Source organism: Populus euphratica, unplaced genomic scaffold (genome assembly GCF_000495115.2).
Source record: "Populus euphratica unplaced genomic scaffold, PopEup_1.0 scaffold35.1, whole genome shotgun sequence".
In the NCBI taxonomy this organism is placed as follows: domain Eukaryota; kingdom Viridiplantae; phylum Streptophyta; class Magnoliopsida; order Malpighiales; family Salicaceae; genus Populus; species Populus euphratica.
In genome coordinates this window covers 900,454-914,707 of record NW_011499860.1, presented here as the reverse complement: position 1 = coordinate 914,707, position 14,254 = coordinate 900,454, and the positions used below count along the sequence as shown (strand labels likewise).

Genomic DNA, 14,254 nt, shown 5'->3' with positions numbered 1-14,254 from the left:
TTTTAATTTAATTTCTGTTTACATTTAATTGGTGCGCCATTTTCTTCTTCTCTCCTGAATTTTTCTTGCAATCTTTTTATCGTACAGGATGATAAGCAAACTCTAAAGAAAGTGGTGATTATCAGATTCTGCTTCGGTAAGGAAAAAGAAACCTACGCCAAGTTCAGTAATGCTAGCTACAAAAGAAACGACAGGAAAACAAAAGTCATATATCTCTATCAAAATGTCAATTAATTCTTCTTTATTTTTTTGATAGGCCAAAATGAATACAGAAAAAAAAAACACAATATCTTATTTGGGTTATATTGCAATTACTCTCTTTAATTTGAAAAATTATTATTTACATTCTAAACATTATACACACGCTAACATGAATATCATTTCTAAAAAAAAAAAATATTTAATATCACAACTTTATATATATATAAAAAAAACTAAAAATTAATATTTCATCAAACCTTTTGTCTGCAATACAAATTCAATCCCAATTTCATAATTTTTATCAACACATGCTGTAAAATGAACCATATTGGTATACCCACAAAAAACCAGTTCTCCAAGCACGCTTCGCACACAGAAGATTAAACTTGTGATCAATCCTAAAGAACACCTCAGCAACGCTGGTCGAGTATGCAATCATGCAAACTATCCTCTGAAACTTAGCAAAGTCACCACCAGGAACAATAGTAGGAGGCTGGTAGTTTAATCCCTCATGTAAACCTTGTAAATTCTAGGGAGAATCCACAGTACTGTTCTAACAAATGCTTTGATGAAAGCAAGCAATATAGATTTGGTTTTAAAGAAAGATTGGGATTGGGTATAGAATGGATAGCATTAACAAGCGGGAAGAGTTCCGGATTCTTGTTGAAAGTTGATTAATTCTTGTACCTTATCTTTAGCGCTATAGCTCTGAGCAGTTTGCTTTTGACTATTATTTATGAAGAATCTTTGCACCAGAGCTTCAGCGTCCTTAGAACCCTATTATACAATTGGTTTGGAATTCAGTCACATCCACATCCAGTGCTCCATCAAACCGAAGCGATGATCTCAACGAGGAGATAACCTGCACAAAATCGAACCTTTCAGTATCTAATTAAACAAACAAAAACCAATATTTTTTTTTATCAAGAACTTCGATTTTAATTGTACCTGAGGCACAAGCCTGTCGAGATTAGTGGAGGACGGTCCACAAGTATCAAAACGTCCTAATGAAAATATTAAGAGTCCATGCGTTGATGTGATGGTATTCAGCGTTTGTGAGGATAACTGAATAAGTTGTGTGAGCTTCTTGGTGGTGGTGGATCTGCGACTAATTTATGTTTTTATTGATAATTGAGAGAAAAGAGAATTGATAATTGAGAGAAAAGAGATTAGATGATTGATAGAAAGAGAAATCGTGTTTGAAAAGAGAGGAATTGAATTTAAAAATATTTTTTTTATGTAATTAATCGATCAAGTGTTTCTATACATGTAAAAGTAATTTGATTATTTTATAATATTTGAAAATTCTTATTGATCCAGGATATTAATGATGATTTTTTATACTATAATAGATATTTATAATACAGACCAAACTACAACATGCTGAGAATATGTTTTACAAGTTGAAATATTGTCGGCTGGAATTTAAATTCCACCTCCAAAGGTATCAAATTAAAAAATAATCCTAAAACCTACGAACCATAAAAGGTAGAATAATCCATGCCATGTATTGTTTAAACATAAATCTAGGGTTTAGGCTCAAATCACGTAAGAGACTGATAAAAAATAATTTCTTATGATATGGTTGTTTGGATATAGAAGGTTTGTTTAAAATCGTTGCCCTTTTTAAACAGTTCTGTTGGATTTTGAGCTACACAATAAAGATAGATTCTTTTCCATTGATAAATTAAATTAAAGCTATTGGGATTCAAATATGCTTTACTAAAAGAAGATAAATGATTGTTAGACTATATATATTTATTTGATTTGTTTGAAACTTGACTAAAGATGGGTCTGTTATGAATGTAGATAAACATGACTATAGAACACCAAGACGAATCATACCCAGAAAAGAAAAAAAAAAGAGCAAATTTAATAGCGCTGAGCTTTCACGATATATCCTGATATGGATTAAAAAGATTCAGAGTCATATTCATCGAGGATGAGAAGGTTGTAATTGGGGCACTACATACTCTATATTCTGTACTAAATAATTGATAAGAAATTATAATTACACGAACTTGGTCTATTAGTTAAAATCATGGACCAAACTGATTAAATCTTTATATATCAACAAATTCTCTAAAGGGAAAAATAGAAAATAACGAAAGAGTGACATGTATATGACTAGATTTCTACTTATATAGTTTTTGACATATATATCACAGGACTAGAATTGCTGTAATTGAATGAATTAGGTATATAATTTCTATGATCCAAGTTTGATTATGAACTGGATTCATGAACTCGTTTATTAAATGAATCAAATATGAACTTATCTTGATCCGACCCGCTGATAATCTATTTTAAAATTAAAACTAATATTATTTTTAATAAATAGAATTAATATATATATATATATATATATATGGCACTAGGTTTAGATTTATGATTTATTTACTTTAAAGGCTAAATAAAGTTGTGCACTTTTGTTCCTTTTATTTTCTACGTTGACGACCCTTCTTTCAAACAATCACATAATAAGTTTTTATTCATTTTTTTCAATTCTCAAATCAATTTTGTGAAAAATCATATAAACATAGATGAAAGAATTAACGAGTTATCTAGTATTATTGTTGGTGGTTAATAGTCAAAATTTTATTAAAAAAAATACAAAAATAATAACCTAACTTACATCATATTACATCAAATGAACAAACAAAAAAAGAAAAGCACAAAAGTTATTGTATGAAATAGGAGAGAGCAATAATTGGGGGGACAAATAAATAATAAATACCAATTTTTTTTTACTAAACATTCTTTATATTAAACTCTAAAGAATTAGAATAAAACCTTCATCATAAAACAATACTTTAAATACCATGGAAGTTAGGGAAGTGTCATTAAAAATATTGTCATTTCGGTATTATTGTTTTTATGTTTCTAATTTATAATTACATATTGATTGAATCTGAATTTTTGTTCATTTCAAGCTTGTTCTTTGTAAAATATTATATATTTTCTTCGTAATTACCCCACTGCAACTAATTTATAAGAATATTTCATCATGTTTGGTTAAGACCTATTTCAATTTCAATGATAAGAGAATTTCATCGCAGTAATTAACACCGTTTTAATTACAATAAATAGGTGTGATCCAGAAGAAGGCAATCGAGCACCTTTGAAACCTCTTTTCTACATAAATAATGTTAGGTTAGCTGTATTAGACTTGGCAAGCGTGATGGACGGAGAGCAGAGTGGTTATTCACATTGAAAAAAATTGTTATAAACAGTGTTTATATTTAAAAAAAATAATCTTACAAGGTGCTGTTGGAAACACAATATAAACAGTGTTTTATAAAAAAATATTATTTTTTGTTTAAAATTATATTTTTAAATTGTTTTAAATATTAGTGTAAAAAATAATTTTTAAAAAATAAAAAATATTTTTTAATATATTTTCAAATAAAAAACATTTTAAAAACAATTATTATTATATTCCCATACACCCTCTAAATACTTAAAAACTAATTATTCTATTGTTAAGATTTTTTTATTATCGAATTCAAAATTGAAAAAACATCTTGACCGAATAGATTTGAAATCATAATAAAGACTTGTTTATTATCTGTTTTATTTATTAAATAGATTATATTTAAATCTATTATGATTTGATTTGAATTGAGATTGTGTTTACATGTTAAATCATATTTGTCAGATTTGATGATCAAAGCATTCCTTCTTTGATACGTGCATGCGTGTTTTCTTAATTTTGTTTTTGAGAACTGATCATGGAACATTTCATGCATTATTTTATTTTGTAATCACCACCAAGAATATGCCCTAAGCTTCTTCTTTTTTCTCTCTCTTTTTTTTGTTTCAAAGATAGAGATTTCATTAAATTAAAATTGAGGAAGACTTTTACATCTAAATCTAAAACCAAATAGATATATTAAAATATTAATACAAAGAATTATTATATACGGAATAATTTTTATAAAATATTAAAAAAATGCTACCGCAATGACGTCATCTAAGAAAAAACTTAATGGACTCTCAAATTCTTAGAGAGAGAGAGAGAGAGAGAGCGCTCAATTTTAATAATAAAAAAATAATTGGCTATAAGACTAATTGATTCTTTACATTGAATGTCTTATTAGACCTAAATTCATAGAAATATTTAGGTAGCGAAAACTAATTAATGTATGTATGTATGTATGTATATGTATAGTTAGGTACACCGGAATTAATCCAAGGCCTTGTAAACCATGGAATGCTGATCGACTAATTCTATATAATAGAATAATCTCCCTTGCTAGTGCGGATTCTTAGCAAGTTGCTAAATTATACCGAGATTTGAAGCAATTAAATAATTAATCCACAGTTTTATTTCATGGAAGAATTAATCCACAGTTTCTGTTAATACTACCTTAGAACACAATACTATATTGCCATGTATGGTTAATCTTTACTGGGAAGCAGTACTTGAAAAAATTGAAAGATCGGAGAAGAGGGGGTGCGTGATGCTATATACCATGCTTGAAACTTAATGAGTCCTTTATTCCACACTTCTTCTTCTTCTTCTTCTTCTTTGTTGTTTTTTCTCTACTAATTTCACTCAGCAAATGCCTGTAATCACCACTCAGACTCATCTCGAGTAGTTCCGGTAGGTTTCCCCACCCCCTCCTCAATTCTTATAACATATACATATGTTCAAGTTAATTATACTCTTTGATTTTGCAAGATATAAAATTTATTTCTGTGAGGGTATTTTCCTCACATTGATTAGTTCATATGAACACGGGAATCTTATTTGTTTAATCTTTACCAAGGTATTTTTGACTGAAAATAAATCTGATCTTTTTGGCCTAATCTTTCTTGATGGTGCCATTTATTTCTTTGATTGTCTGTTGTACATGGTTTTTTAATGGGAGTTATCTATTTATTTCTAAAAGGATTTTGCTATATATTCAGCCAATTATGTGGTTTGTTTTTCATTGTTAGTTTTTGGATTTTCGTTTTATTTTTTAATTTAAATATGTTATTGCACTTTAATTGATCTTATTCAGAAAATGTTTCCTGAAAAAAACAGGAGAAAGAATTTAAAATATATATATACTGGCCTTTCTTCTTCTTCTTCATGCCCGGACAGCTGATGGTGAACACACCGCCCTGTGCTTCCTAGTTTCTTGCTTGCTCATAGTTACGAACTGGAAATCTGCAACCTTTGAAGGAGGAATTTCATTGATATTTTATTATATCCCTATCCATATTTGTAAAGGTAATTAGAAGATGATCATCTCATTTAGTTAGTGAGATCGAAACCTACCATTGGATACAGACAAATTAGTCGTCATATGCAACAGTGGTTTTGATTGCAGAATCTTGCTTAATTATATAATTAGGACAATTTAGATACTAGCTAGAGAAAATATAGCAAGACGTTATGCATATGAGACATTGCTCAGAAAATGACCTGGAGGATTGAAAAAGAGAAATTCTACTTATAAGAATCGACTAGCACATACCTAATTAATATTCAATGAATCTGACATATAATAATACAAGTGACATTAAATATTTAAACTGCCAGGTATATCGATATGATTGGAGGCAAAACTACAATATTAAATATATATATATTGGATGAGAACTTAAATGGGATAGATGATATAATAAAAAGAATATATAATATTGTTTTTTACTATCATGGATGGCATGAAGTCCTCCTGCCTGTCACATAAGAATCTCTCTAGCCACCATTATTGGCTAGCATTAATTCCTTTCTAATATCTAAATCAATAAAAGTCTCATATCTAAAAGTAAATTTACTATACATGAATCATTAATTTTGATTTACAAATATTTATTTGTGTTACAATAAATATCATTCAACACATGGTGGCCTAAAAGATATTGAGTGCTTTGTGTGTTCAAGAGGAATTTCTGCTGCCATGGATGATAGAAAATTATAGTTTAAATATAAATCAAAATAGTTCGAAGGAAAAAGCAAAACTATGATGACTTTAGAGAGGACTACTATTTTTTCTTCCTGAAAATTAACCTCAAATTAATGAGTTTCATCCTAAATTTAAAATTTGAAAATCTTAGGAAGCTATCCGAAAACCACTAAAAATTCAGGGTATCTTTCGGACTTGCCATGCAAAACAGAACGTGGGTCCATCCCTCAATACGTCATTTATATATATTTTTTAATTTTATATTTATTAAATTATTTATTAATATTGATTTTTTTTATAAAATTTTTAATGCCTGCAACCTTACATAGTGTTTATGTTTTATATTTTATTCAATAAATTTTATGTGTATGTAAGTTTGTATTAATAATTTATTTTGATAAAAAAATTCATTAAACATAACAAGATAAATTACCTGTATTGTAATATTAAATATTTTGATTTATATTTACCTTTTAGATTTTTTGTTTTTTTATTATTTTTTTTATTTCTTTACGTAGTAGCTATTGATTTATTTAGTTAAATTCGTGCACCTGTATTGCAATATTAAATATTTTGATTTATATTTACTTTTTAGATTTTTTGTTTATTTATTTTTTTTTATTTCTTTACGTAGTGGCTATTGATTTATTTAGTTAAATTCGTGCATAAATTTTTTAATTTACACCTGGAATCTTTTGATGTAAAAAACATTGAAAATTTTTGCATGTTTAATTTTTTTTATTATGTTTTGATGTTTTAGATTTGATCCTTATTCTTATGATTTTTTATTTTTTTTATTTGATCCTTTTATAAAAGTTTCATTGTTTTTTGTTTTATTTTATTTTGGTCTTTATTCTTTTTATTTATATCATTTTTTTAATGTTTTTATTCTTTTCAATTTAACTCTCAAATTAAAAATTAGTTATTACCCTTTAATTTATTTTATCTTTTTTTTATGATTTTAACCCTCATTTTTTATTGCTATTTTTATTTTTATTTTTTTATTGCCTTATATTTTTATCATATTATATCAAATCAATTAAGATTTAATTTGATTATTAAATTTCTCTTATTTCTTTAAAAACATAAGTGTCTCCTAAACTTTTGTATTTCCTATTAAATATTTTTTGGTATAGTCGTGGTGTCATGCAGACTACCAATTTAGTGTATATATAGGTCAATAACAATTCACACATCCCTTTTGATTGAATATATACATTGTTAATTTTAGAAATAAATGACAAGCTAGCTAGTTCATGAGAGCTTTTGTAATCCACCGGAGAAAAGAATCCCAAAGATTTTATTTTTTTTGGTTTTTTTATTTTTTGATTTTTTTATTAGCCATAATAAGTTCATTAGAGCACCATTGGACCAAAGAGCCAAATGGAGAAGACTCCGAAGAGTCCTCTCTGCCTCTCATTTCCTTCTTTCCTTCGCTTGGGGACTAAGAAGAGATACAAAGGTGAACCACACCAGCAAAGTGCAGCAAAAAGTTGAAAAAAAGAAGAAGCCATATAACGATTGGAAGTGGCCTACAATCGAAGTACCAATTATAGATTTAAATATTTTGAATGAAACCTAGATTTAATCTTAAAATTTAATATAATTTTACAATTTGTAACAAAATGAAAAATAAATCATCACAGTAATCGGAATCTAATTACAAGTGAGCTTATATATAACTTGGAATTTGAAAAAGATATTGATTTTCCATGGCAGTAGCGTATATACATGTATAAACGGGAGTTTCTTCGTACATATACGGTAAGTTGATTCTTGGAAAGGGAGTGACCTTCATTCTATAATATAGAGGATCGAGAACTATACTTTGTTTTGTTTGGTCACATGGATTCTCTGCCAGAGACAACTCCTGACATCTTGCTGTTTCCTTGCCAGCTTGCTTTAATTAATCTAACATATTTTGCCCACTGTTCTCTCTTTAGACTCTTGTTTATGTCAAATGGTTCTTTATGAAAACAAAAATAAAAATGAAAGCAGTATAGGCTCTGGAAATTAATTTAATTAACCATGCATTACTGCTAGCGAAGTGAACAAGTCACAACTCTCAAGCTCATGGTCATCGGTAATAATGCTTTCGTTTACATGTAGCTTCTTCATATGTTCAGGAGTTTTGTTTTTATTTATTTATTTTTAATTTTTAAATAAATAATCTGTGAATACATATTTTTTCTTTTGTGTTCATGGATTTTTAAGCTTTTAGTAGTAATTAATAATGAGTGTATTAATGAAAATAACAAAGTGATAACTTGTCGATGATGATGGCTGCATAATTAGATGATCATTTGTGTGTTTGATATTGTAGGTGTAAATTGCTTTTTAAAAGTATTTTTAATTTGAAAATGCATGAAATTAATTTATTTCATTATTTTTTTAAAACTTTTAATATTAATACATTAAAATTATTAAAAAATATTAATTTGATATTTTTGTAAACCGAACATGTTTTTAAAATACACATAAACATAATTTTAAATATAAAAATAAAGGGTGTTAATAATTGTGATGAGATGGTAGTATATATTGCTATTTGATGAGGATTATAATGATTATAATTTATAAAGAGAAAGAAATGTTGGCAGCAAAGAGTGGTGAAAGAATTATATATATGGCTCCTACTTTGGCTAAAATCCTTTGTCAATACCAAAATAATAAGGGAGAAAAACCAGAAAACAAGTCCAGTTAAAATTTTGAAAAAATAATAATAAACGTAATAAAAGTGGAGAAAGCATCTATTTCTAAGAAATATAGAAAAAGAATACACCGAACACAAGTTTTTTAATGGAACAAGTATATTGGTCAAACAAATTAAAAATGAAGAAACAAATCTTTCAACAATTAGAAAGATTTCAAAAGATTTGCGCCTCATAAACAATTTTTCTCTCTTCGTGTAATATTAAATACTCGTGGAAAAAAAAGAAAAAAAAAAAGAGAGAACCTGATCTATCTCTTCATCACAACATTCAACTCCTCTAGGGCAAGTTGCTGTAGGGAAATTATTAATAGTGCAAGTTGGTAAACTAGATATCAAGCTGTTAAACATTTACTTAGGGTTGATGGGTCTAAGATTCTTTAGGTAAGTCTCAGGTTCAATTTAGAAATAAATCGAATAAAAGAGCAATATATATAATTAATCAGTGTCCGTACTAATTGATCCAATTTTTATATGCTTCGGCCCTCCTAAAATTCAAGTTAATATTTAGTCCTTCTAGTCTTACAATTTTTTTAAAAAAAAAATATATCCCTAAAAAATATAAATGGCTCCTTGGAAATATCTGTATAAAAGATGAGTTTATTATAGTAAATAAGAAATTATTATTCATAATAAGTAGTTCGTCATGTGATCGAGCACATGTGTGTAGCTGTTTCTACGAGGAAGCTTTTGTTTTCATTTAAACAATTATAATGTGTCCTAATTTGAAGGTTTTAAAATGCTTTACTTGGGCAAATGAAACTCTTGCTTCTACTACTCATTTAGAAAGGATGTATTTGGTTAGCATTTATTTCTAGTACTCATTATTGGCAATATTTTGTTATTTTTTTACCAATAATAAATATATTTTTTGGGTTAAAGCAAGAACACAGGAGAATTAAATCTCTTTAGTGATTATTAAATGAAGAAAGAGAGATTATTAATAATAAAAATTTATCATAATTGAAATTTAATACAACAATATTGGAGGAAGCAAATTAAGTCTCTTTAGTGTGGATAAATTAATAAAGTATGATAAGAATTTAATAATGAATCTATGGAAAAAAAAGTGGAGAAAACCACAAGTACCCACAACTTAAAAGTTAGCCTTTCTAATTCTTACTTTAAATGCTGATTAATTAGAATCTTAATAATATTCCCATGAAAAATAAGAAATAAATTAAATGATCTCCGTCATGAATTAAAACGGATTATTGATGTAATAATAATAATAATAATATGTATTCATATATATATATATATATATATATATATATATTAGCTTTCCAAATAATCTTAAATTCCTATATAGTTGGGGTGCGTTAACTTGATACAGGGCACTCAATTCAGCTTCAAGCGAAGCTGAAAAATTAAAAAAAAAAAAAACAATTCAACGTTTTTGGATTAATTTTTTTTAAAAAAAACAATTCAACGTTTTTGGATTAATGAAATGTAAAGGAATAAAGGATAATATAAATATAGAACAAAAAGGGATAATAGAAATAATAGTTGTGTTCTATTATCACCTCAATTGAAGAAGGGCATATCTTTGCATATCTTAATTTAGCAATTTTTTAACTTAGAAAAAAAGGACAATTAAAATCCAAAAACAAAATCGAAAACACCAAATTTTTCCAGTAAACGAAGACCTCAAACATCAAATATATTAGTGTGGGGAAGAGAATCATATCTGAAGCAAAACATACAAAATCTGTCATGCCACTTGGTGTTGAAAATGCATATTCGTAAACCATGCCCGACGAAATTTTTTCCTTTTAAAAGAAAGCTACTGTGCGACTCTCCCTCATAAATGAAAGAGAGCCACAAACTCAATGTTCTTTGAAATTATTGGTCTGTTGAGATTGAACAAAATAAGTTAAAATGACTCTTGAGCCTTTCAAGGTTTTTGTTTTGTCCTTGTGTTCTCTTTTGTTCACCTGAGGCCTTGATTTCTCAGTTTGTTATCAAGTATTTCATCTGAAGGAAACCTCTTGATTCAATATTATTGTCAGTCTCTAGATCTTTTGTTACTGTAGAGGGTGTGTGTGTGTGTGTGTGTGTGTGTGAGAGAGAGAGAGAGAGAAGGGATGGCATTAGAAACTGTTGTATTCCAACAAGATCCCTATAGTACTTTAGGACTAGGTGCAACATGGATCCATGGCTTTGACCTTGAAGGAGAAAAGGCTAATTACCATGAAACCCTAGACACAACAATCAGCATTGAATCTGATTTCCATTCAAATAGTAACTGGAACATCAATAACTCTTCCTCCCAAGAGATCAACTGTGCCTGTAATGGCGGGCTTCTCAACGGAGGTAATGCTGCTGGGGGCCGGCGAAAGAGAAGGCGCCGTCGAAGCATCAAAGATGAGGCAGAAGTTGCACATCAAAGGATGACTCACATTAATGTTGAACGCAATCGGAGGAAGCAAATGAATGAATATCTTGCTGTTATTCGATCCATGTTGCCTCCCTCTTATGTTCAAAGGGTAAGAATGCTTTTGCTTATTTCTTTCCTCCTTTTATTATTGAAAAGATTGAATTCCTGTTAAAAAAATATATATATTAAGAGAAATTCTGATCCACTTCACTTTGTCGGATAAACTCTTAAAGCATTAAACTGCTATACACGGCACCTTGTTTTAGGTTAAAGCTTGTACTTGCATTCACAAACATGACATTTTGGGGAATTGTTTACAGCCACTAAAACCTTCTGTGAGAAAACACTTTCTCAATCCATCTCATTATTGAGAAACAATTAGGCCTCGAGTGGCCTGCCCGTGAAGGCTTGGTAACTTTTTTTCTTTCTTTCTTTACTGAAAGTTCTCTCTCTTGAAAAAAGTGATTGCACCTAGTGCTTACAAGAGATTTAAACCTCTCCGCTACCAACCGATGAAGAATATCGATGCCATCATCAACCTTCTGGGGGTTGTAATTATGTCTTCATTTTATTTCATGGAGCACTATGATTGATTTTTTTATTATTGGTGCAGGCAGATCAAGCATCAATCGTAGGGGGAGCCATTAACTTTGTGAAGGAGCTAGAGAAACTTCTCCAATCTCTTGAAGCCCATAAGCAAATCAAGAAAGTAATATCTGCTACGGGCTCCGATTTCTCTTCTCCTTTTTCGGATTTTTTCACCTTCCCTCAGTATTCAACTGCGAGCTCGAGGAATAAACATAGCAACAACAACTCATCATCAAGTACCGAATCAATATTTGCTGATCAGAAGCGATCAATAGCCATTGCGGATGTTGAAGTAACAATGACAGAAAGCCATGCAAACCTCAAAATACAATCTAGAAAACACCCAAAACAGCTCTTGAAGATGGTTACTGGATTGCATTCTCTTGGCCTTCATATTCTTCATCTAAATGTCACAACTGTTGATCAGATGGCGCTCTATTCTTTTAGTGTTAAGGTTAGTACTAATCTTCTTCCTCTTTTTTTCCTTCTTTGATACTTAAATTGATTTCTGCGTTTATCTGATAAAAATATTTAAAGGAAGTTTTACACTTTAATCTCTACTTTTACGACTACTGTATTCGATCCAATTGAAGTTAAATGATGCCAAATGATCTTTTTAGCTGAATATTAATTTGCATAGAATATTTTTTTCCTCTCTTGAAAAAATTAAAATTTCGTGAACTAAATGAATATCAAAACTTGTGCTTGATTTTGGGGCAGGTTGAAGATGAGTGTAAATTGACTTCAGTTGATGAGATTGCAGCAGCTGTGCATGAGATGGTGGGTCGGATCCAAGAGGATGCCACTTCCAACTGTATGTCTAGTGTTGAATAGACTGAGTTTTTCCTTTCATGAATATGATCTTAAATCAACAATGAACTGTAATGTTGTTTTCCACCCTTGAGTAGCAAGTTGGTGGAACTTAGCTTGTAGGCATTACCCTTTCTAGGGAGGTTATGTTCTCTAGGAACTTTGTGTACTACGAAATGTTTAGATGTGGATCTCCTTGTTTTGATTTATCTTTGGGAAGCGAAATTATTTCACAGGGGCTGCTACAATGCCTACACACTCCCTCCCTCCCTCTCTCTCTCTCTCTCTCTCTCTCTCTCTCTCTCTTAGCCGGCCGTTTTGCTTTGTCTTCAACTCCGGTGGTGGGCGGATTGGCACTGGCATTGCGGATTTCTCCAAAACTTAAGCATTCTAGACTCATCTTTAATTCAAATGCCATACAAGATTATAAGTTGAACAGTAGAAGCCTTTATTTTTGTTGGATTGTATGGGGCTTGGGGTGGGGTGGTTGCTTAGAAAGAGAATACAAACAACAAGAAAAGGTTCAGATTCAAAGTGGTAAAAAAAAAAAAAAAACCCTGGTCCAAGGATGTATCATTGTTGGTCTCAGACTCTGCTCAAAAGTTGTCATGATAGCGCACCTTGCTTTCTCTCATATTTTTGAGTGTTCCCGTCCACCTTTTATTGCGAAGCTGTGATAGTTTTCCTATTCCTTTTGACAGATATAATCGACTGATCTCAGACTCCAGTTCCGCCTGCCATATATCGGACAAACGTTGGAGATTCTTAGATTTGGAGAACAGTATAGATGTGTGAATGAAGGAGGGACCAATTTCTATCTCTGTCGAGGAGACATTAGTTCAGTAATAAAGGACTGAGAATGGATATGATCTAAATTACGTTGTCCGCATCTCTTCGTAGTTCAAACTTGAAATCATTACACAGCAGCTAGGATTGTTTCTGATATAGGCATATTTGTCATCATATTGCTGCAGTGATGTTGTTTCTCGGTCTTTTGCCAGGGATGGACCCTTCCCGACCTGCTTAATTTGTACTCTCCCTCTATTTTTCCTCTTTTAACTATTGGTACCGATTTTGTTTTTTCTTCTAAATCTAATTTCAAGGTATTACTATATAAATATTTTTTATAGTTTAATAGATATAATTATAAAAAATTAAAACTAAATATAAATAAAAACATTATTTTAATCAATTTTCAATTAAAAAACACCTTCTACCCGTACACTAATGCCAGTAACTTCATATAAAAATTTCTTTTTCTCTATTAAGGCATGTTTTGATCCTTCGGCCCCGTGGGTGTATGTATCTAGTTGCTCGGTCCAAATATCCTTTTAGGGTTTGGAAATGCTAACAAAAAGCTGGTTGGCATCTAATTTCTACCGATTCAGCCCAGAAATAAAACTTTCCACAGCGCTTGAATTTATTTATGTTTGCAGATATAGAAATTTTCAGGCCACGCTTAAACTTTTTCTCGAGTATATAATTTTATGTGTGCTGTATTTAATAATGTGATTAATTTGGTATAGAATTTATAACACTACATGAAGAAAAAACAAGAAGAAAGGTAAGCCTGAAAGCTGCAAAGAAAAGCTATAAAGTCATCTATGGGTGGTGAAGTACCACGAGACAGAACTGCCATGTCCATACATGGACTCCACTCTCTGA

At 30.0% G+C, this 14,254-nt stretch overlaps 2 protein-coding genes across 3 annotated transcripts in view; one reads left to right on the top strand and one right to left on the bottom strand.

Annotated features, from left to right (window-relative positions):
• Window positions 1-8,153: 8,153 nt before the first annotated feature.
• The window catches only part of LOC105124498 (E3 ubiquitin-protein ligase RING1-like), a 12,821-nt gene continuing 6,720 nt past the window's right edge, over window positions 8,154-14,254 (bottom strand). Inside the window, exon 2 of the mRNA XM_011024537.1 lies at window positions 8,154-8,165. The gene's annotated coding sequence lies outside the window, so the exon portion shown is untranslated. The remainder of the gene's footprint in view (window positions 8,166-14,254) is intronic.
• LOC105124497 (transcription factor bHLH96-like) lies at window positions 10,541-13,661 on the top strand. 2 transcript variants are annotated; one of them, XM_011024536.1, is made up of 4 exons: window positions 10,541-11,300; window positions 11,805-12,233; window positions 12,500-12,559; window positions 13,291-13,661. In XM_011024536.1, the coding sequence occupies exons 1-4, from the start codon at window positions 10,899-10,901 to the stop codon at window positions 13,294-13,296; spliced, it is 897 nt and encodes a 298-aa protein (XP_011022838.1). In that variant the 5' UTR covers window positions 10,541-10,898; the 3' UTR covers window positions 13,297-13,661. The 2 variants fall into 2 exon arrangements, with proteins under 2 accessions (XP_011022838.1, XP_011022837.1); XM_011024535.1 differs by lacking the exon at window positions 13,291-13,661 and having other exon boundaries at window positions 10,543-11,300; window positions 12,500-12,826.